Source organism: Hyperolius riggenbachi, chromosome 7 (assembly GCF_040937935.1).
Source record: "Hyperolius riggenbachi isolate aHypRig1 chromosome 7, aHypRig1.pri, whole genome shotgun sequence".
NCBI classification, from domain to species: Eukaryota; Metazoa; Chordata; class Amphibia; order Anura; family Hyperoliidae; genus Hyperolius; species Hyperolius riggenbachi.
In genome coordinates, this window is record NC_090652.1 from 270,055,381 (window position 1) to 270,080,063 (window position 24,683).

Here is a 24,683-nt window from a genome sequence, read left to right on the forward strand (position 1 = left end):
AGTGCCCCAGTTTAGCTAGTATAGTGCCCCAGTTTAGCTAGTATAGTGCCCCAGTTTAGCTAGTAAAGTGCCCCAGTTTAGCTAGTAAAGTGCTCAGTATAGCTAGTATAGTGCTCAGTATAGCTAGTATAGTGCTCAGTATAGCTAGTATAGTGCTCAGTATAGCTAGTATAGTGCTCAGTATAGCTAGTATAGTGCCCCAGTTTAGCTAGTATAGTGCTCAGTATAGCTAGTAAAGTGCCCCAGTTTAGCTAGTATAGTGCCCCAGTTTAGCTAGTATAGTGCTCAGTATAGCTAGTAAAGTGCCCCAGTTTAGCTAGTATAGTGCTCAGTATAGCTAGTATAGTGCTCAGTATAGCGATCCCCCCTCCCCCCCGCCCCCTCCGTGGCCGCCGCTGCTATTACTTGTTCAGCTGGCGGCCGCTTCCTCTACTCCGGGTGCCTCTCGCTCTGCTCTCCATGTCTCCATCACGCGTAGTGTATCCCAGCAGCGCGCCCGGCGCTGCTGCTGTGACGAGGCAGGAGAGAGCGGTTCCCCTGTAACGGCGTCATCGCCGTTACCAGGGGAACTGCTCTCTCCTGCCTCGTCACAGCAGCAGCGCCGGGCGCGCTGCTGTGATACACGAAGAATACGCGTGATGGAGACATGGAGAGCAGAGCGAGAGGCACCCGGAGTAGAGGAAGCGGCCGCCAGCTGAACAAGTAATAGCAGCGGCGGCCGCGGAGGGAGGGAGGGAGGGAGCGGGGGGCGCCGCGGATCAAGACCACCCAAGACTCGCATACAAGCCGACCCCCAACTTTTGGCCCCCCTTTTGGGGGTCAAAAAGTCGGCTTGTATGCGAGTATATACGGTATATAAGTAGATAAATACTTGATCTACTTACATAACACATGTATTATACTGTCCACGTCTTGTAAATTACGAGAATTCTGTTCCTGGTGGGGGCCATGTCTCTTGCCCACAGTAAAGACTAACTCGTGATGTCATTTCTGCCCTTTACTTTACTACAAATCCCACAATGCATTTGCCTTTATGAGTCATGACTGTGGCTGTCAGACTCCTGCAATGCATTGCGGGACTTGTAGTTCCTCAACAGCTGGAGGGCCAAGTTTGCCCATGCCTGGTTTAGACAGTACTCCGTTTCTAAATAGTGCAGCTTTGGATAAATGTAATATATCTGTATACAGCAAAAGATTAATATCTGCAGCCTGCATCTAATTAATGCAATAATGTGAGACAGGCCACTTGTGCGCTCGCCGCCCAGCCGTGACAAGGTGATATGTTTTGCTTTTTGAATTCACGCTGACCGCACTCGAGGTCAAAGTCATCATACTTGAAAGTGCTGGTGAGGATTAGAAAGAAGATTATCTCGCAGGTTATTAAAGAAAATAAGAGTCTCCGGGAATAAATTGGGCAGAGTGGATAAAAAGATCAGCGTTATAAATAACTGCAGCCGTAGCGAGCCAGGGGACCGGCGAGGACAGAGCGCAGCGTATAACCATAGATGGCTTGTGGGATTGAGGGGTTTCACATTCCTACACCTTTTTGTTCCATCCATTTAGTGGACAGAGAGACAGCGAGATGATGTATTGTGCAGCTACACGAATGCCCATAGCAGGCTGCACAGCAGTGACCCATGCTACTAAACCTTCAACTCTGCTTAAAGGGAACATGAGGTGTGAGAGAGATATGGAGGCTGCCATATTATTTTTCCTTTTATACAATACCAGTTGCCTGGCCATCCTGCTGATCATTCTTGCATCAGTTGTGCCTGGAAACAATAATGAAGCTAATATCTTGTCAGATTTCTGTCAAAAACACCTGATCTCCATGCTTGTCTCTGGTTTAAAGTATTAGAGGCAGAGGATCAGCAGCACAGCAAGGCAACTGGGGGGGGGGGGCTCCAGCTATCCTCCGATCCTGTGCATGCTGAGGTTGGTTATCCTGAATAGCATTCCCGCTGTGTCATGTTTCTGGATGTGCAAGGCTAGCATGTGTGCTTGCAGCCAAGCGGTGACAATTGGCTAGGTTTTAATCTAATGCTGGGTACACACGGTTAGTTCCTGCACTCGATACCCCGCTCGATTCCCGGCCGCTCGATTATTTCCGAGCATTTCTAATCGCGTTTCGATGATTGTTAGGTCGATTCTCATGTAAAGTATGCCAAATCTACCCAACGATCCATCGAAACGTGAATCGGACATGTCGGAAATAATCGAGCGGCCGGGAATCGAGCAGGGCATCAAGTGCGGGAACGCACCATGTGTACCCAGCATAATGTTTACTAAATGGTGACATTTCCCAGGGATTCTACTGCGCTTTAGTCAATTTGCATATTGCTGCCTTCCATGGCCGATTCATTTTATTTCCACTGTCTGATGAAGCAGGGGGAGAATCCCTGCAAAACGTGTCACCATTTAATTAACATTAGATTCAAACCTAATCAATTGTCACCGCTTGTCTGCATGCACACGCGCTAGATTTGCACATCCCTCTTACTTCATGTTCCCTTTAATATAGCAGCAACAAGTGAAAATCACATCATCTCATCTAAAGTCATTGGTTTGTTAGCCATCCACCACACAACAAACACCCAAATAACCGATATCTCTCTGATCAGAAATCGGTAGAAATAGTTTTACTGCCTGTACTGACTATTTTAATAGGATCTGAGGAAAAATCTCCCTGGAAGGCAAATGAACCACAGCTGTTGGCTTTGTAGTGATCAGTGGAGTTCACAGGTATGTGGCCGTCGATCCGAAACCTCCCACTGACAGGCCATACAAATAACTGCCTTTCCTTATCGAGTATCATTCAATTTCAATCAAAGTGAATTGACTAAGGCCCTAGGTCTTTCATTGATTTTTTCTTCAATTCAATGGGTGAATCGAACCGAATGTCTGAATGACTGAAAACGTAGTGTATTAGCTGGCTTTGGTCAGAGACATATTTCACTGTATCAAGGATGATTAGAGCCTCATAGTCTCTCGAAGGTTCAAATCTACGACAAATAGGAAGCAGTTTTATTTCCTGAAAAGCTGGATATTTTACAATATTTTACGAATGTTCCTTTGGATTTCTGTGTATTCTGTCTGTTGTCCAGTTTAAACAAAATACAGTAGAGATCCAGTTATCCAGAACTCTACTAACCAGCAGTCAACCAACCAGCACAAACACTCACAATGGTGAAGGCCAACGTCTTATGCTAGGTACACACCATACAATTTTCTGTTAGATTTTCTCTTAGATTTACCTGCCAGATAGCTTTTTTCCATGTTGTAGGTAAATCTAACAGAAGAATCTAACAGAAAATTGTATGGTGTGTACCTAGCATTAGGCTGTTTGTGGGCTCTGCTGTGCTTAAAGACTTGGTTCAATGGCTTCCTCCAAGGTTAATATACTTTCAATTTCTGTATTTTAACACTTAATACAGAGCTCATGGTATGTACATATAGTATTACACCCTCCATGGGTGTGTTCTGAGCTCAGAGGAAGAGGTGTGGCTTTTTTGCTTATATTTGGCACACTTAAACTGTCTGACTGAACTTGTGCTATAATTGAAGTGAACCTCCAGACTAAAAATCTACTCCGCAGCACTGAAAAGGCTTGGTGTTTCTTTAACAGTTTTACAGCATCAGAACTTTGTTTTTCTTACCCAAGCCTAATTTTCAATTGCACAGAAGCTAAGCTCCGCCCCATCAAAGAAATCTGCCTGGGCATTTTTCTCCTGATTCTATGCAAAGCATGACGGGATTTCTAAGGTTGCTGTTGTCGTTGCTAAGCGTGCGCAGCTGGGAGGGGTGATCAGGACACAGGACAGTTGGAACTGTGTCTCATGCTCCCTGTCACCTCCTTTCAACCAAAAAGATGGCTGCCCCCATGAAATCACAAACATTTGCCCGTTCTTTTAAAACAGGGTGGGTAAGAGATTACTTTACCTATCTATTTTAATTAACATAACTAATGTAACTTAATGACAGTATATTTGTTTAGGCTGAAGTTCCTCTTTAAGGACTATTGTGCATCTGAAACATTTTAGCTACTTGTTAGTGGTTTTATCTGATTCAATAAATGCTTGCATTTTATATGGGACATCGTGTGGAACCCCGCTTCTTCATTTATGTATATACATTGGGGTATAGTGCTGTATTAGCTAGGTCTATTTTCAACATCGAGTCTCAAGCAACCAGAAAGCACATTCATCCCGCATCAGCCAATCCCAGTCAATGCCGGATAACAGAGACTCTACTGTGTATGAAAATGATAACCAATACAACTAGGGAGATACCTTTTATATAATGGGGAATAGATCCAAACTCACTTACAAGGCTCCAAAGAAACAGACATCCTAGGTTCCCCTGCTGCCGATAATGGTCTCGGTCCAGAGTGTTCCCCCCTGTGTGATGTATCATTGCGCAGCACATATAGGGGGATGTTGCAGAGGTGCCACACACTTCTAATTCTCCCTCACTACCAATGTAGTATTCAGGAATGTGGCTGGCTGGGCTGCTGAGTGCGCAGAAGAGGATCAGGCTTCCTGCGATGGAAACGTCATTGGGCCTCAGCAGCCAGGCCCACCTCACAGTTTGCCAGTAGCTGCAGGAGAAGCACTAATCTGGCACGGATGCAGGTTGTTTATCCCAGGCCAGGCAAATGTAACAGATTACACCCACAGAAAAAAGGCTGAAGCTCTCGCCTAATGACCACAGATGCTAGCGCATTAAGCGCTTCTGTGCATCTGTGACGGGTTGGCCATAGAATTGGATTCTCTGAAGCTTAATTTAATTTTTCAAGGCACATTATTGAACTACAACAACAAACAAATGTAAGAATACCTATCAGTGATCAGTAAGTGTGAAGAGGCCAATGCGTTGCTAGGCAATGTGACATCTGCTAAAGTAAAATAGATGTGCACAACAAAATGGCAGCCGCAACACTCTCGCCCTGAGGAAACGTTCTCCTCCCTATCTGAACTTGTCCTGCTCAGCTTTGACTGTTGCTCCCTAAAGACAGTAAATCGTAAAACAAAGGGCAGCTAAGATATTTTTGCCTAGTACATTTTTAATATGGAGGAACTCACTTGTTATTTTGGAGTTTAAAAAGGAAAATATATATTTGGTTTCCTTCTCTATCAAAAAATACTGCTCAGCTGGCCACTAAACTGTTGCAGACTTTGACAATACAGAATATGTTCTACTGGCATTACATTAACTGAGGTTACCTTCTGATCACAGAAACAGAATCTGAAGCGCCTCCTACTTTTTCAACATTCTCATAGAAAAACTCTGTGTAGGCCACTGCAGCTGCAGAGGAAGGAAGCTGAGGGTGAAATCCCAATGTAGGAGCAGCAGAGATTGCCCGTTTTCCACTGTATGTCCTTTCCTGCGTTTTGTGGATTGCAAAATGCAAGGACACAAACCCAGTCTACAACATAAATCACTGGTACGCGTTTCCACTAGTGCGATCCTATTTTGAATGGATGTGACCGGATCGCAAACAATGGCCCTGCTGAATTTTTCCTGCATTTCCCATTTGGGTTAAGTCAATAGGAGCGCAAGAAAACTGCAGTTGTGGTACTAAGAGATTTATTTGTTAATAAGCAAGAAGTTTTAAACCAGGATGATACCATTTATTGGCAAACTAAAAATGAATAAAAATAAGCAAGTTTTCCGCCTTGCAGCCTTTGTCTGGCTTATATCCTGTTAGTTTGCAAACTGGTGGTACAGACAGCTTTATACATGCAACATCAAAAGGGAAACCAGATATTTTTTCAAGCATAAATACATGTCATTAAGATGCCTTAATTCACACAGACCATCCACATGGGGTTAGAGGTTGTAAGCTAAAATAAGGATCCTTGTTTACTCCCTGCTCACAGACCTGGGATTAGGATTGACCCAGAGGTATCGTAAATTCTTAGTTCACAAGTTCAGCTATAATGGCTGAGAAAGTTCAAATATCATCAGTCTCATACCAATATAAGAAGTTGTTGTCCTTATTCAAACCGTTCTGCACTGCTTTGAACCAATTTATAAATTTTGTTTCTGCTATTAACTGATCATTTGACGTTTTGAAGCCACCCTTCAGGGCAGTGACACGAAGATCATCCATGCTGTGTCTGTTGGAACAAAAGTGTGTAGCAACTGGGAGTTCAGATTTGGTATCGTTAATAGTGTGCCTGTGTCCATTCATACGTTTGCGCAGAGTTTGTCCAGTTTCTCCCACGTACATAACATTGGGGCATTTAGCACACATGATCAGATATACCAGATTGGTGGAAGCACAGGAAAATGTACCTTGTACTCTGTACTCCTGTTGTGAACCTGGTATCATTACCCTGTCAGTGGAGTAAATGTGTCTGCAGGTCCCACATATTTTTTGTCGGCAGGGTGATATTCCGTTTTGTTGAGGCCTATTCAAAGAACTCCTGACAATCTGTTTTAGATTGTGTGGTTGCCGATATGACAAGAGTGGAGGTTTAGGGAATATCGTTCTCAGTCTGTGATCCTTTGTGAATAAGTAATTACATTTTCTTTTACTGAAATTAAAAATGCTTGTATAAAAAATGTGTTTCTAAAATGTTTTCATTGCTTCTACAGAATTTGTTTCTCTATACTCCTCTCCCTGGGGCACAGCTGGATTTACCTATAGGCACTGTAGGTTCCTGCCTACAGGTGGCCTATATGGGAGAGGCGGTTCACTGACTGCCCAAAGTGCCCCCCCCCCCCCCCCACACCTTCTCTCCCTCACTCTGCAAAGTGCAAGCAGAGCATTAATAGCAGAAGACGACTCACTGGCTCCAGCAAATGACATTCTCTACTCTGCAGTGGAGCACCTCTTGCTATCTATAGAAGGAGCACATCTAGGGCTAAGGGGGGCACATCTGGCTATCTTTAGGGGTGGAGTGGGCATACCTTGCTAGCTATGGGGACTGGGCACATCTGGCCATCTGTGGGGAGAAGGGGGGGGGCACATCTGGCTAGCGATATGGTGGGTAAATGGACATATCTGTGGGGGGCACATCTGGCTAGCTATATGGTGGGTAAATGGACACATCTGGGGGAAAAGGGGGCACATCTGGCTACTTATATGTGAGGGGAAAAGGGGGGGAGAGGGTGTGGCCTGTGTTAAGGGGTGGAGTTTAGGGCACCAGAGCTTATGTGCCTATAGGCTCCTGAGCTCCTGGGGTAGATTTTATCAGTACTTCAGCACTAAATCACAGAGATAGATCAATTTTTTTCATTATTACTAATTTTAAGACATTTAAAAACACACTAAAGTATAAGTACTGTTATACTTTAAAGGTTGATGGAAGAGCGATGTAGGCGTCTGGGGCCCCGCAGGATTGTGTGCGCACGTAGAAGCCATGAATGTCACAGGGAGGAAGAAGCATCTGTACTCCCAAACACGCCACTGAAAAAAGACTGACTCCAGAGCAGTCTGACGTTTAATGTTATTGAGCTTAATTATGGAGTTTGACATTACATACTTAATATGCCGCACAAGAGCTTGCTGCCAAAATTTAGCTGGACTTGTTTCGGTAATCAGAAGACTTATTATGCAGAGGCTGAGAAACACGATAATGAAAGTTTAATCCTGTAAAAAGTGAAGAGGTGTTTAATATTTTTTTTCCCTCTAGCTGCAGAACTCTCCTTTCCAGCTGAGTATTGCCTTGTAATGGACGATTATGATCTTCTGGTGATTGGTTAGGTGTTCCACTAGATATTTCCTCCTTATGGTTTGTATTGGACTTAAAGTGTACCAGAGCTGATTAAAAGAAACCATTTTATACATACCTGGGGCTTCCTCCAGCCCCATAAGCTCGGATCGCTCCCACACTGCCGTCCTCTGCTAACCGCAGCTTCGGGAGCCAGGTCCCAGCACTTACGTCAGTCGAGCCAGTCTACACAGGAGAAGTGCGCCCTCTACGTATCTCTCCAGCGGCTGCTGGAGAGATACGCAAACACTGCACTTCACTTACTTCAGACTGGCTCCGACTGACAGCAGTGACAGGACTCGGTACCGGAGCTGCAGAAGGCGGAGGACAGTGAGGGAGCGGATGGGGCTGGAGGAAGACCCAGGTATGTATAAAACTTTTTCTATCAGCTCTCAGTCTCTTTAACCTCCTAAGCAGTAAGCCCGAGCTGAGCTCAGGCTAAGCCGCCACAGAGGATTTCTCAGACCCTGGTGGGCCGATTTGTACAATTTTTTTTTGTTACACACAGCTAGCACTTTGCTAGCTGTCGTGTACTACACGACCGCCGCCGCTCTGCGCCGATTCGCCCGCTACCCGCCCCGCTACCAGGCAGCGCTAAGGGGTGGATCGGGACTCCCTCCGACGCTATGACGTGGATGATGTTGATGACATTATCCCCATCGTCACCATGGCAACAGGGGTAGCCAAACAGGAAATCCTGTTCTGAACGGGATTTCCTGTTTGCGATCGGAAGGGGAGGGGGGATGCCGTTACACAGCGGCTATCATGTAGCTAGCGCTAGGCTAGCTACATGATTTAAAAAAATAAAAAAATAAAAAAAATTAAAGTGCTGCGCTGCCCCCTGGCCGTTTTAATAGACCGCCAGGGAGGTTAAGGTGCGTACGCACCGTTGAGTTTTCTCTCCCGTCGGGATCGGGATTAAATTTCCTTGAACCACATGGCTGGGCCAGGCAGTACAAACACGTGTCAGGTGAGTAGCGGGCGAGGCGTGCTGTTGCTATGTGGGGGCGGAGGGACACCAGAGCAGTGCGAGCGTGACATCATGCGGTGAGTAGGGGAGCAACATTTTCAAAGAAGTTGGCCGTTCATTGGATAAGTTGATCCACCAGGCGGGTTGGGGGCTGCCATACACATGCTTTATTATTGGCTAAGGCAGTCGTTATCGGCCTCCTCAGCCTTTAACCAAGCTTGTATATCCCAGCCAGGTCAACATATGCAAGGAGTTTGTATGTTCTTCCCGTGTTTGTGTGGGTTTCCTCCGGGCACTCTGGTGTACTCCCACATCCCAAAAACATACAGCTAAGTTAATTGGCTTCCACCTAAAATTGACCCTAGACTACAATACATACACTACACGATACATACATAGACATAGGACGCTGGTAGGGATAAGATTGTGAGCTCCTTTGAGGGACAGTTAGTAACTAGACTATATACTATGTACAGCGCTGCGGAAGATGTCGGCGCTATATAAATACTAATAAATAAATAAATAATAATAATAAATAATATATGAGCCTTAAAAGGACCCCTATAGGGAAAAACTGCAACATTTAAAATCCACGTGTTTGAGAAGTACATTTCTTCCAGAGCAAAATGCACCATAAATTACTTTTCTCCTATGTTGCCTTCACTTATAGTAAGCAGCAAAAATCTGACAGGTTTTGGACTAGTCCATCTCCTCATGGGGAATTCTTGGTATTTCCTTTATTCACTACAAACGCACTCAACAAAGGTATCTATACACAGCGGCCAGCACTCTTACTCAGTGAAATGTGTGTACGCACCTCAAGTCCAAAACTAAACCATAAGGATGAAATATCTACTGGAACACCTAATCTCGCAGTCTGGCTGATCCTCTGCCTCGAATACTTTTAGCCATAGACCATGAACAAGCATGCATATCAGGTGCACTGACTGAAGTCTGACTGGATTAGCTGCATGCTTGTTTCAGCTGTGTGATTCAGACACTACTGCAGCCAAAGAGATGAGCAAGACAACCAGGCAACTGGTATTGTTTAAAAGTAAATAAATGTGGCAGCTTCCTTATCCCTCTTGCTTTAAGTGTCCTTTAACACAAGTTACTATATTATACTGGGCTCCTGGGAGCTCCTGTTCTTTTTCTTCCTCAAGAATCCACATATGTCAAATCTCTCAAGCTGTTCCCAGTAAAGATATACTGGCTGAATTGCTACCTTCCAATTCCCTTCACTGCAGAGATTTTAAATGAGGTTTTTGCAGCATGGTTCCACTCGCATGTCTTCCAACCCCCTATCTTCACAGAACAACTCATGTTCAATGGTGGTTCCAAAGCTGTGGCCCGAATCGACCCGCAAAGATCATTTCAGGTGACAAAACAGTTCAAGTGTGTAAGCTGCTTAGCTGTATGTTGAACCTTATCACTGGCCTGTAGGCAGAGTCAGCTTCAGAGTATTAACCCTCTGCTGCATGCTGGTAAATACGGACCATAAAACTGGTTTGTGCTGCAGGTTAATCTAAATAATGACACAACAGAGCACATTAATCAGCTGGTGTAGCTTGCCGCATGCCTGGAATGTGCAGGAACCGCAGGAGGGGGCTGCTCCTGGTCAAGAGCGATGTAAAGGAGTTAAACCCGTCATTAGCCTGCGAATTGCTTTATGAATATGGTGTTTCTTGTTTGTGAATTACAATAGATCCCCCCCCCCCCCCCCCTGAACACTCATGAACAGCACTCCATTATCTCTGCCAATATCATGGCAGCTTGAAATTAAATGCTATTGCTTCGGATAATCAGTGCACTTGGCGTCCGAGATTATTTTAAATAAATAATAGTAATAATCAGAATTGCATAGAGAATAAAATTACCACAAACAATGATTGAAACCAGTGCGGTTCCGCAATCATGGGACACTCCGCATTTCAAACATTTTAATTAGTGGTGATGGCGTTTACTGTTCTATTTTCATACAAATAACTGAGAGCATAACGCAGTTCAGCTGCTGCTGCCAGGACTCCGCCATACTGCTAATGATGCTGAAGGCAGAACATTGCCTCATACAAAGTAATACTGGAAATCTAATATTGCACTACATCTATATAAAGCAGATCTGTGATTGCTCTCTTAAAGCGGACCTGAACTCAGAACTTCCTCTCTGCTCTAAAAGATACACAACAGCATAATAATCTTTAAACAAAAAACATTTCTTTGTTCCAGCTGATACAAATCCTCAAATAAATCTGCAGTGTGTCTACTTCCTGTTGTCATTGAAGCAGACAAATTTTTTACAGCCTGTGCTATTAAATGGGCTTATCTGCCATAGCCAGTCATGTGACACAGGGGAGAGATCAAATTACAACTTGTGGTTAGACACAAATGAGGGGGAATTACACAGGCTAAAATCTTTAAATACATACAGAGCACATTTCTGTTATGTTTACCGTGTGTCCTGTGCAAGAGTTCAGGTCCACTTTAAAAGGGCAATAGTAGTGAGAAGTATATGGGGGCTGCCCTATTTATTTCCTTTTAACCAATACCAGTTGCCTGGCAGCCCAGCTGATTTATTTGCCTGCAGTAGTATCTGAATCACACCAGAAACAAGCATGCAGCTAATCTTATCAGATCTGACAATAATGTCAGTAACACCTGATCTGCTGCATGCTTGTTCAGGGTCGAAGGCTAAAGTATTAGAGGCACAGTATCAGCAGGACAGCCAGGCAACTGGTATTTCTAAAGCCTCATCTACACGCGTAGATGAGGCTCCGATGTTCCTTATCAATCGAGCCGCTGATGCGGCTCGATTGATAAGATCCGACAGGACGGATTTCCCCACCGCCGATTCCCTGCTCGCTCCCCGCGAGGGGACAATGGCAGGGAATCGAGCGGAAGATAGGCGGGACGAGCGGGGAATCGTATCGGCGGGCGAGCAGGGACGCGGCGGGTACGCGGAAGAGGCGATCCGGCGGCTAATCGAGCCGCCGGATCGGAGCCTCATCTACGCATGTAGATGAGGCTTTAAAGAGAACCTGTATAAAAAAAAAAAGTTCTCCTGGGGGGTACTCACCCCGGGAGGGGGAAGCCTCAGGGTCCCAATGAGGCTTCCTCCTCCCCTGTAGCTGCAGGCAGTCCAGCGCTGGCTCCCCCGAAGTGTCCCGGAATCCTCCCTCGACAAGCCTAACAAGGCTAGATTTATTTACCTTCCCTGGCTCCAGCAGGGGAGCTGTTGCGGCTCTCAGCACAGAGATAGGTGAAAATAGCCGATCTCTGCCGGGTCAGCTCTATTATGCAGGAGAATTGCACCTGCGCAGATCAGCCCGACAGCGATCGGCTATTTCCGCCTATCTCCGAGACGGAGAGCAGATATTGTGCCTGCGCTGGAGCCGGGAAGGTAAATATTTACATCCCCGCTGTTCAGGGAGCTTTATCTCCACCGCTGTGGGACCGAGGAGGATGGAAGCTTCCCCCACCCTAGGCGAGTACCCCCCAGGGGAGGTTTTTCTCAATACAGGTTTTCTTTAAAAGGAAATAAATATAGCCTCCTTTTAACAGTTGTCCTTTAATAGGAACCCAAGGCGAAAGCAATATTGAGGTTGCCAACAGTGCAAGTTTCCTCTATAGCTTAGCACGTGCTACCGCAGCAATAATATACTGGCCCCTCCCCACCTTTATTAAGTCATATTATCCTTAACTGTAACCAAAATAACATAATGAATACAATTGCTTATTTTTTTACAACATTCATTTATACATTTTTTTAGTCAGAGTTTGCCAACTGTAAAATCTTTCCTCTCCCCAATTTACCTTCTGAAATTTATCACAGGTGGTGGAATCTTTAGTACTGGCAGGTGATCTCTGAGGAATGTTCTATACTGAGAGTTCTAAGGTCAGTACAAAAAATAGCTGTCTCCCAGAATGCTCTGGGGGGTGGGGGACTTGCTGAGCCTCAGTAGCGCCCTGTTTTGGTAAATAACACTGCAGGATAGCCATTAGGCCTGCACAACAAGCAGCTTGCTCACTAGTCAAGGGAGAGGTGTGCAGTCATTTTTTCCGAATAATGCAATATCGAGGTTTACTGATTATTTCCTGGCAGCCTTGGATTGGAGGATTTAGAAAGACAAATACCAGTGTAGGCAAACGTGAGGCTCAAAGCAACCAATCAAAATCCTCCATGTACACTTCTGCACTGGTTTTGAAAACTCTGCCCCACCATGAGAACTGAACTGAAAAACAGTTGTGTCATTCAAGTGACGACTCACCAGTGACAAGTTCGCGGATCTCCTGGTCATTGGTTTTTCTCAGTAGTCTAAGGAAAGCGGGGATCCCGCCAGCATTCTTCACTGCTATTTTATTTTCATCAGTAGCTTTGCCATAAACCAAATTTCTCAAAGCTCCACAGGCATTCTTTTGTACCTCCAGAACTTTGTTATCCAGCAGATCCACCAGGTACTTTATTCCTCCCAGTCTACATACCTGCCGTGTGGGAGAGAAGCAAATGAGAAGATCAAGAGATCAACACACACTTTCTGTGGGTCTAGTCAATGTAACAGTTCATGGTACAGTATACTAAGCAAGCAAACCTAATCAGACTCATACACTGGCTATAGGAAATGAAAAGCTGATCGTAGGTTACCAATCTGTACTCCTTGTATCATTTAAGGAAAACTCCCCCTAGTCGCTAATGGCCTTGTTGGAAAAATTGCAGCCAGTGAATTAGTTCATCCATAAAAAGAAAACAAAAAGACTGGACAGAAAGGTCAGTTTACACTACCTGCCTCATTCTGGGCACTATTTGGGGTTGCCCTTTGCATGGCGCTGTCCACAATGATGCTGGTGTGGTCCTGCACAATCAAAGGCTATAGCTCAGAATGAGTGTACTAATAGCTGTATTGGTGCACTATCATTCCAAGCTCAATCTCCACAAGTCCGCACACGTTGCAGCTCCCCTGTGCACTACAACATATTGGGAAACATAAGCGGCGAGTGGAGGGAGCGTTTCTAAGGCCTCTTTCACATTAACAACGCATGCAGGAGCCGTTCTCCTTCGCGCATTGAATAGGCTGCGGGGTGGCGTCGGGAATCTGCGGTGCGACGCTGAGTAGCGGCGGTAGTAATTAACCTGACGGGGAAACGCCGATTCCCGCCGATAAAATGCTCCCGGGTGCGTCGTACCGCAACGCATCGAAACGTAGCGTCGGGTGTGAAAGTTAAAATGAAAGTCTATGGACTTTCAGTTTACCTTGGTCAACGCAAAGTTTCGACTTTGCGTTGAAACGCTAAAAAAGGGCTGTAGTGTGAAAGAGCCCTAAGGATTGGGTTTCGATGAAACCCAATCGAAGATGTCGAAAGTAATCGATCGATCGGGAAATCACATCGTGTGTACCCAGCATCACAAACACATTACAAACTACAAAGAAGGTGAAATACGAGGGCAGCTTACAGGAGGGATGTGGACAGTCTGGTTGCTTTGGGTAACACAGACAAGTCCTCACTTCACTCCCTGCATTGAATAGAGCTAGTGGCTGCCTCTCTGAGGTGGTGCTATTCCTGTAATGGTGTGTAGATTCTGTGTTTAGCAGGATCAGATTCTCTCTCCCACACACAATACGTCTTCTCCTCCTCTGCCTGCTATGACAGAATACAGAGATTGCTATCGCTCTGCTGCTGTGTAAAACACAAAGGATGCAAAAGGAAAACTATTTTTCATTGACAGAAGTGGTTGTGTACAGAAATTATTTTTTCATGAACATATCCCATAACCAGCTGCTGTCACAGGAGACTAGGATATTGCAAGATGTGCAGACTGCTCAATGAAACAAGCCTGGAGCACTAACTGGAGCTGAAACCACATAACTCCACTGAGAGATTTCCTTTAATGAAATGATGGTAAAGGGAAAACAGTGTGGTGTAGAGAAGGCTGCTTTTATTGCTTCAGCTTGAACAAGTAAAGGCCCACTCCCACCGTGCGATTTTTCCAGCAATTTTTTCTGATGACGCTTATCGATGCGCACAGATAACGGCTATTGCGGAGGACTGGATTTTTAAGATCTCGGATGACCCCTGCAAAAATACCACAATTGGTTAAACTCTTGTTCGCTCTCATTGTGTGCAGTCACGTGACTCGCATATACCCGCCAGCAGGAAGATGAATCGGGGACCGCCGTCGTGGGACGTCGCTGGGATCATTAGGGACTCCTAATTCAGATATACTGCGCCGTGCATGCGTAGAATGTCCGTTCCGCTTCCCTGTGGCCACGCAAAGTGATGTCACAGAGTACAGGAGCGCTACTGTCCTGTGACATCACTGCACGGCAAAGGGTAGCAGAACAGACATACCGCGCATGCGCAGCATGTCTGGGTTAGGAGTCACTGAGGATAACAGGACGGAGTCTAGGAGAGCGGAGAGAGACGGAGGGGAACAGGAGGTGCGGTAAATATTTGCTTATACCCCTCTACCCACTACACCTTAACTTTTTACCAGTGTCTTTCAGCTCTGGTATCCTTTAAGGTTCTATTTACACTAGCATGCTGGATCCCATATAATTTTTTTAGTATGGGTATTTCTGCGGTCTTCCCGCGTTTGTAATGCAGAAATCCTCATCCGCCTGTCAATCATTGTTGGGAAAATGGATGCGTGCTGCAGAAATCTGCAGCATGCAATCCATATTTTTTTTCCTGCATCCACCACAATGGCAAATTTGCATTCAATGGAAAGGACTCCATTGATTACAGCTTAATTTAAAGAGACTCCGTAACAAAAATTGCATCCTGTTTTTTATCATCCTACAAGTTCAAAAAGCTATTCTAATGTGTTCTGGCTTACTGCAGCACTTTATACTATCACTGTCTCTGTAATAAATCAATGTATCTTTCCCCTGTCAGACTTGTCGGCCTGTGTCTGGAAGGCTGCCAAGTTCTTCAGTGTTGTGGGTCTGCTATGAACTCCCCCTTCCAGGCCCCTCTATGCACACTGCCTGTGTGTTATTTAGGATTAGAGCAGCTTCTCTCTTATCTTTTACAAGCTGGATAAATCGTCCTCTGAGCTGGCTGGGCTTTCACATACTGAAGAATTACAGACAAGGGCAAAGCTGTTTGCAGGAAGAAACAATCAGCCTGAAACTTCAGTGCATGAGAACTGCAGGGGGAAAGAAACACACAAATGATCTCTTGAGATTCAAAAGGAAGGCTGTATACAGCCTGCTTGTGTATGGATGTATTTTCTATGTGTGGACATACTGTACATCAACCTACTTCCTGTTTTGGTGGCCATTTTGTTTGTTTATAAACAAACTTTTTAAAACTGTTTTTAACCACTTTTAATGCGGCAAGGAGCGGCGAAATTGTGACAGAGGGTAATAGGAGATGTCCCCTAACGCACTGGTATGTTTACTTTTGTGCGATTTTAACAATACAGATTATCTTTAAATATTTGCACTGCAAACTTGCACTTATTGGAAATGGTCCATCATCGGCAGCTGGGGTCTGATTTGTTGCAATGGACAACCCCCCTAACTTACTTTGCAAAGTTTGATGAGCCCACACAGTGTAGGGCCACATAGCACTACACGATTCTGTAAAGACCCAAAAGGAAAAAAAAAACCAAAAAATTGAAACGCTGAATGTGAGCCTACCTCGATCTTAGTTTTATGGTCCCCGAAGCACAGATGCTGCAGATAGGCGGCTGCGTTTGCCTGCACTGATGGGAAGTGATGCTGAAGCATGTGAATAACTTCTGGCAGTTCAGGGTCACGCCAAGCAAACTCTCTATAACAGAGGGGATAAGAGAAAAGGACATACATAAACAACTCAACATTTTGCAAGAATGCAAACATTTACAACAGGCTTATTATTGCATACTTCGGAAAATATAGAAGTAGCAGCAACTTGATGTAACACAGACTAGAGAGTGTCTCCACCACTTCTATCACTCAGACACATCAGCAAAGCTGCCCGTTTGTTTTTTTGCCTACATGAGTGCTACCATGCTGTATGCGATATCAGCACTATGCATGGCTGCTTGGCAAAATCCTGTCCACGCTCTCTCTCTCTGCACAGTCATCATGCCAGTATTTGTAGAAGGTAATCAATCACATCTTCACGTTTTTAACCATGCCACTCCAACACTGATATTAACATAGTCTGGGGATGTTCTGAACGTTCCAATTTTACACCCCCACCCAGCCCTCCTGCCTCCCAAGTTAATCAAACACACTTACTGGGTACGCCAAGTTGTCCACAACATTACAGCTTGTGAGCTGCTTTGCAAATTACAAATTGAAAATGACCTACCAGGTGGAATCTACCTACAGATACATGTCAAAGCTGCAGTCTATTAGGGATTACCACAAGCCACCAGTCAATTAGATGCGTATCAGAGTCCTCCTCAGTAAGCAAAATAGAACAGTTATAGTATTTGACTAAACAGATTCACGATGTCATGCTAACAATATCATTCTCAGTGTCTGGCAAAATGGTAACCAGCAATAGCACATAATAAATGAATGCCCCCTCCCCCCTCAGCCGAGACGTTTTGGTGTGTATTATATGTGTGCATTGGAACAATAAAACCACGTTGTTCCTTGAAGACTGCGGGCGTATCCCTCTTTACTGTAGGGATATGGAGGCTGCCATATTTATTTCCTTTTAAAGGGAACCAGAGACGTTGGGGGAAAGCTGGTATACATACCTGGGGCTTCCTCCAGTCCCATACGCACGGATCGCTCCCACGCCGCCGTCCTCTGCTGCCTGGATCCGCCTGCACCGGGTTCCGTCGTTGCCGCGAGTCGGCCAGTCGGCCGGCAGACGCGGCCAATTGTCCGCATCACACGGGGCTCCCTCCATATACGTACGCATGAGGCAGCTTACTGCGCAGCCTCATGCGTACGGGTAAGGAGGGAGCCCCTGTGATGCGGACAATTGGCCGCGTCCGCCGGAAGTGACGGGACCCGGTACAGGAAGCGGACGATGGCGGCGTGGGAGCGATCCAGGCTTATGGGGCTGGAAGAAGCCCCAGGTATGCATAAAAGCTTGTTCTTTTTTTTTTTATCACCGTTCCTTTCTGGTTCCCTTTAAGCAATACCATTTCCCTGGCTATCCTGCTGATCCTCTTCGACATAGACCCTGAACAAGCATGCAGCAGATCAGGTGTTTGACATTATTGCCAGGTCTGGCAAGATTAGCTGCAGGCTTGTTTCTGGTGTGATTCAGACACTACTGCAGCAAAATAGATTAGCAGGGCTGCCAGGCAACTGGAATTGTTTAAAGGGACACCGAACAGTGCAGAAACTATGGAAAGATGCATACCATTTTGAAGCTCTCTTTCTTCTCTTTCCAACGATATATAAACAGTCACCCTACACCTTTTAGTTTTCGCTATTTTCGCGATCGAAATCGTGGCCGCCGCGATTTCGATCGCAAAAATATCAAAAACTAAAAGAGGTAGGGTGGCAGTGTCGTTGGAAAGAAGAGAAAGAGAGCTTCAAAATGGTATGCATCTTTCCATAGTTTCTGCACTGCTCGGTGTGCCTTTAAGATGAAATAAATATGGTAGCCTCCATATTCTTCTCACTACAGTTGTCCTTTTAAGGGAAATTTAAAGGAGGGATATGGAGGCTGCCATATTTATTTCCTTTAAAACAATACCAGTTGTCTGGCCTCCTGCTGATCTATTTGGCTGTAGTAGTGTCTGTACCACATACCTGAAACAAGCATGTAGCTAATCTAGTCAGATTTTTGTCAGAAGCATCTGATCTGCTGCATGCTTATTCAGGGCCTATGGCTAAAAGTATTAAAGGTTGAGGTTTAGCAGGATAGCCATGAAACCAGTATTGTTTAAAAGGAAATAAATATAGCAGCCTCCATATTCCTCTCATTTCAGGTTCCCTTTAACCAATCGGTTATGGAAACTTATTTAGGTGAGGTGATACAGGTGGTATTACCCTCCTGGACACAGGGAACGCAATGCTGCCCTATTTCTGCGTTAGAGATGCACAGTAAAACCTGCAATCAAGATACTTTTGTGCTTGTACATCGTGTGTCTGGCAGCCTGCCACCTGACTATCGCCTGACTAGAACAAGCATGCCTTATAAAAAATGAAAATGAATGATGATTGCCTCTGGGTTATGACACCTCAGCAGAAGCATCTACATTCATTACAATGCTGAGTAGTCACAAAGGTATGATAACGGGTTATGACCACACCATGAGCTACTTTAATACACAGGTAGCCAGCTGCATGGCACATGCTGGACCAACCCAACATCGCAAAACTTCATAGGCCAATTATATAAAGTTTTAAAAGCAACTAGCAGGTAGGGGACTAAACACGTAGCTGATATAGAACATATGTGGATAGCATAACTGGCCATAAAAGCGGTCATTCTTTTCACCTTGTCTTGTGATTAACTATTTAAGGACCCAGCTAATTGAAATCTACACCCTGTATTGGTGGGCTCCTGGATGGCAGGGCGTAGATTTCAATTAGCCGCCGCTGTGTGCATTCTCCGTTTCCGTCGCTCCCCGCCGATCAAACCCAACGAGTCTCACTGCATCTAATAGGCTCTGCCGTCTCTATGATGGCAGAGCCATGTGAGCCGGTCAGGAGCCAATTTCATTGGCTCCTGGCCCTGTCTTTCAAATGTAAGCCGCTCCCATTGGCTTACATTGAAAAACAGGGTCAGGAGCCAATGAAAGCGGCTCCTGACCGGCTCACATGACTCTGCCGTCATAGAGACGGCAGAGTCTATGTCCTGGGGGTCCCGGCGAGCGGCGATGACGGCGGGTATGTGCGGCGATTCGTCGGGATTCCGTCGTTCTGGTACCAATGGTCTCTGGTCCTTAAGGGGGCAGAGACCGCTGGTACTTAAGTGGTGAAAGAAACCTGTAACTTTTTTATAAACTGACAGACAAAATCTGATGCTTACCTCGGGAGGGAGAAGCCTCTGGATCCTAATGAGGCTTCCTGTCCTCAGCCAGCATGGTACAGAGTTGGTATTCCCGCATATAGAATAGCAATGCAGACATCACCCATCCACATGCTATAGAAGCCAGCGAGCAGTAATTTGCTGCCTTCCAATACATTTCTGCATCATGTGACACTGCTGTCCAACTGGAAGGCAGGTTGTCACCTGAGTATGCTTCACTGTCTGGTGCACAAAGACGTTCTTTGGGCGCCACATGACTGAAAGGCTGCTGTTGGGAGTTCTCCTTGGCAACATAATTTTATGTATGTTCCGCCCCCTCAGCAGTCTGAATTATGTTGACCCAGCCCTTGACCGAAAAAGTTTTAGGACCCCTGATCTAGAGGCTTCCCCTTCCTGAATTAAGTACCCCCTAGGGGCAATTTTTTCCCCCTTCAGGTTCAGCAACACAGAGCATTGAACATGAACAGCTGTGTGCTAGCCCTATTGCCCCCTCTGCAGTGCAGCATCAGAGCAATGTGCAGAGCCCCTCCCCAATCTTGCTGACTGGACATTGCAGGTCAGCAGCTAAACAAAGAATATATGCATAGAACCTTGCAATGCACTGGGGCCTCTTCAGGACATAGTAGTTTACCCTCGGCTGTAGATGGAACAGCCATGCAGTTTAAAGTGAACCAGAGACGAAGCACCCTCATGTATTTTACCATATATATCAATGGGGACACTAGAGAAAACACCTACCCTGCTCTCTGTTTCATTCTTCGCTGTTCAGCCTTATTGTTATCAGCTCTGATAAAATCCCTGACTGAGCATTCAGTCTGTCTCTTATATAATGACTCTGCTATAATGATTCCTGAGCAAAGCCAGACTGAATGCTTAGTCAGGGATTTTATAAGGGCTGATAAGAAGCAGGCTGAACAGTGTAGAATGAAGCAGAGAGCCGGGTAGGTGTTCTCTCTAATGTTCCTACAGATCTATATGGTAAAATACATGAGGATGCTTCGTCTCTGGTTCACTTTAAATGATTTCCAATAGATTTCATGCTGAAATGTATTACAAATGTATGAATTGATCCCTCTTTGATCATATCTCAATTAGAGAGAGATCAATCTTTTTTGCTCAATTAGGGGGCAATATACTGGTGTGTGGATACCTTAAAGGTTCGTATACACGTCCGATAAAGATCGTTCGTTACGAACGTTTCGTGACGTTTACACGATATTCAAATTAGACCGAAAAGATCGTTCGTAATGAATGATTGTGTACACACGTGAACGATATAAGTATAAAGTACTGAACGACGAACGATAAAAAAATGCGTGCGCAAACGGGAGTGACGTTATGACAGGCAATAAGAACATGCGTACTACTCCACAGATAATCATTATCGGACGATCTTTGTACACACTGCAACGATTGAACGATTATCTTTCGAAAAAATCCGCCGGGTTGGATCGGTCGGATTGAACGATAACGGTCGTTATCGTCCAAAAAACGATTGTTGGAAAATTTGGAACGCACGATTATCGGTCCGATTGTCGTTATCATTCGTTTTCGAACGATCGTTATCGTACGTGTGTACTCAGCTTTAGGAAACAGTCCCCAGTGCAGCAAAAACACTGTATTTAGACATTTTTTAAAGTAGTTAAAGCCTGGTACACACTTTCAATTACGATTGACCAATTACTGTCCACTTTTACCACCTCCGTATATTATGAGAGTTTACCTATACAGTCTGCTCCTAGGATTTAATATCTTTTTACCCTCACTACATGAAGGTGGTAAAATTGGTCAGTGATCGACAATCATAATTGAAAGTGTGTACCAGGCTTAAGGAATAGAAAAAAATATCGTATGTAACTTGAAGGAAACATGTGTAACACATTGCTGGATTTTTTCTTTTAAAAGCATTGTGCTTTGTTTCAACCATTCCTGGTGGCACCTTTGATATCAGCCTAATTTATGACTAGTTCATCTTTAAAGTGAACCTTAAGTCAGGAAAAAAAAATGAGTTTTACTCACCTGGGGCTTTTACCAGCCCCCTGCAGCAGTCCTGTGCCCTCGCAGCCACTCACTAATCCTCTGTTCCTCCGCTGCAAGCTAGTTTCGTTTTTGCCGATAAGCCAGACAGGACTGGCCACGCGTAGCTTTTTCCGCATTCCCGACTGCAATTAGCGCTATTGCGGGCCGCAATGCGTACAAAAATACGCGTTGCGGGCTGGTAGAAGCCCCAGGTGAGTAAATCTCATTTTTTTCTGGCTTAAGTGTCTCTTTAAAGAGGAATTACAGTGAAAATAACGTAATGAACAAAAATGCTTAATTTTTTACAAAAATTATATATAAATGATTTAGTCAGTGTTTGCCCATTGTAATATCTTTCCTCTCCCTAATTTTCAGTCTGACATTTATCAGATGGTCACATTTTTACTGCTGGCAGGTGATGTCAGTGGAAGGAGATGCTGCTCGCTTTTTTGGAAGGTGGAAACAGCTGTCACTTCCCACAATGCAACAAGGCTCCCACCACAATATCCGCCATACAGAGCCCCATGATGATCCATTTGTGAAAATGAATAGATTTCTCATGTAAAAGGGGATACCCGCTACTACTGATTGGGATGAATTCTTGGTCACGGTTTCTCTTTAAGCCTCGTACACACGCTTGACTTCAGTTGGCAGAAGCGACCAATAACGACTGCCTCAACCGACAATCAGGTGTTTGTTCTGCAGCCGACGACATCCAACCCACGAGCGATTCGCGGATCTACTCAACCCGAGCAACACTGTTTCCCTGCTGATCCCACTGTTCACATCGCTCCCCCGCCGTGTGATGTCACACATGCGCCATTTGTAGGCCCTCCTCTGCCCCCCCCCCCCCCGCATAGCAACACAGCGCGTCGTCAGCTACACAGCTGACATGCATGTGTGCAGCCCGGCCCAGCAATGTCGCCCGAGGGAATCAGGTACTGATCTCCAACGCGCAACGTCCGTCAGAGGTGTGTATGCACCTTCAGTGATGAGCTTGAAATTCAACGTTGACTGATGTGTACTCTACATAAAGCGGAATTGCTGTGGGCAGAACCAGAAGTCTGCACCGGACTAATCAGATTTGAAAAAGGAAGATTAATTACATGACTGCTGATTAACTAATCAAGCTGGCATGTTAATCAACAGCCTGCTAAATCTGATTAGTCCTGTGCAAAGATCGGGTTCAGTCCAGACAAGTTTCTGCTGAGTGTGGCGAAAAAACAAACTCACTTCACATATACAGCCTTCTATTAGGGCTTGTTTCCACTGGGGGCGATCCTTCCACGTTTCCCTGCATGCAAATTTGGACAGGGAAAAGCAGCTGAATGAGATTATAATGCTGTGCATACATGGGCCGATGCGCCCTTATGAATCGAGCCGCTGATGGCTCGATTGATAATTTCCGACAGGTCCAATGACCCGCCGGATCGATACCCCACTCGATCCCCGCGGGCGGACAATAGCGGGGAATCGAGCGGAAGATAAGGAGCACCCGCGGGGGCGAGCGGGAATCAATCCGGCCGCCCGCCCGCAGGGACGTGGCGGGAGTCGACCCGGCGGCCAATCGAGCCACCGGGTCGACTCGTGTATGCCCAGCATTAGGCTGCCTTCTGACTTGAATGCAAAGAAAAAAATGGATGGTGAGCAGCAAAAAAAATCTCATCACACAAGTCTCTATAGCTATCCATAGCACGGCTAAAAGGGTTGGGATGCATTCTTGCATCAGAGCAAATGGCAGTGTGTGTCTCGGAGACCGGCGACGCATGTCAGCTCAAGCTGAAGCTAGCCCTAATACAGTGTACACACCATGAAATTTTCCCATCAGATAGATGGGTCGATCGATAACTTCTGGCATGTTCCAGTGTTCTCCCCAGAAATTTTTGCCAGCCGGGTGGCATGAAAAAGTAGCCAGGTGGGGCGAGATGAAAGAATGCAGGGCCAGTGCTTCTCTGCACAATTCTGCTTACAGAATAGGAGGAGGTGAGCTGATGACAGCCGGGTGCTCACCAAATCTAGTCGGGTGGAGCACCCAGCTAAAAGAGCCTGGGGAGAACACTGATGTTCTATCGACTTTCGGTGCAGAAATGAATCAAATTTGTGCAATACTGCTCTCAAAGTCGATCACTTGCTGGACATGCTGGAAATCATCGATCAACCCGTCGATTTAGCTGGAAAATTATATACAGCATTAGTATTTACCTTATGCTGGGAATACAAGGTACCGTACGTTTATTCCCGCATAATCGAGTCGCTGGCTCAATTCCGGCGCGTCCCCGCGGATCGATTCCCGCTCGTCCCCGCGGGTGCTTCCTTATCTTCCGCTCATTTCTTCTTTTGTCCTGCCCGCCGGTATCGTGCACGGAATCGATCTGACGGGGTATCGGCCATGTCGGAAATGATCAATCGAGCCATCAGCGGCTCGATTATGCGGGAATAAACGTACCGTGTATTCCCAGCATAACACACAGAAAAGCTCTTAGCCATAAATCATTCTTATCTCTTTCAGTCAGAGATAAATAATGATTACCCTCAGTGTAGCACACTGAAAAAGCTGCTATGATAAACTGAAAGTAAACCTATTAACCCATACAGACTACTTCTTAAAAAGAGACGTTTTCTCTGTAATTATATTACTGTGGCTAATCTATTGGAACAGGATTTTTATTGCATTTCCAGAGGATGCAGAATTTTACAGACTACCTATAACAACTGATTATTACTGACAGCAGACATGTTTCTCTTAATTTTAATAATCAGAACGGCTGCCATGTGTTTGGCCATCGGTGACCCCAGCAGTGCCAGCTTTGCCTTAGTTGGCAAATACCTCTTCCCGGCTCACCAACCATGTATTACAAGGTAAGCGCACAATGCCAATCCAATCACCAAGCAATAAAAACATCACGCGGTATTAAACAAGGGAAACAACATCAACCTCTTCACAAAAAAAAAAAAAAAAAAAAAAAGAGAGACAGTCCTATTAGCTACCAGCACACAAATCTCATACAGCGGATATCAAAAATCAATCAACCGCTAATCACATTATG

The 24,683-nt window shown here is 45.3% G+C and overlaps 1 protein-coding gene across 12 annotated transcripts in view; it reads right to left on the reverse strand.

Moving 5' to 3' along the window:
* Positions 1-24,683, reverse strand: part of PKP4 (plakophilin 4) — a 471,364-nt gene that overhangs the window by 69,792 nt on the left and 376,889 nt on the right. For all 12 annotated transcript variants that reach the window (XM_068245730.1, XM_068245731.1, XM_068245734.1 and 9 more), the window contains 2 exons: positions 16,326-16,458; positions 12,954-13,167 (listed from right to left, as the gene is read on the reverse strand). In XM_068245730.1, the coding sequence (XP_068101831.1) occupies positions 12,954-13,167; positions 16,326-16,458 (347 nt within the window). The remainder of the gene's footprint in view (positions 1-12,953; positions 13,168-16,325; positions 16,459-24,683) is intronic.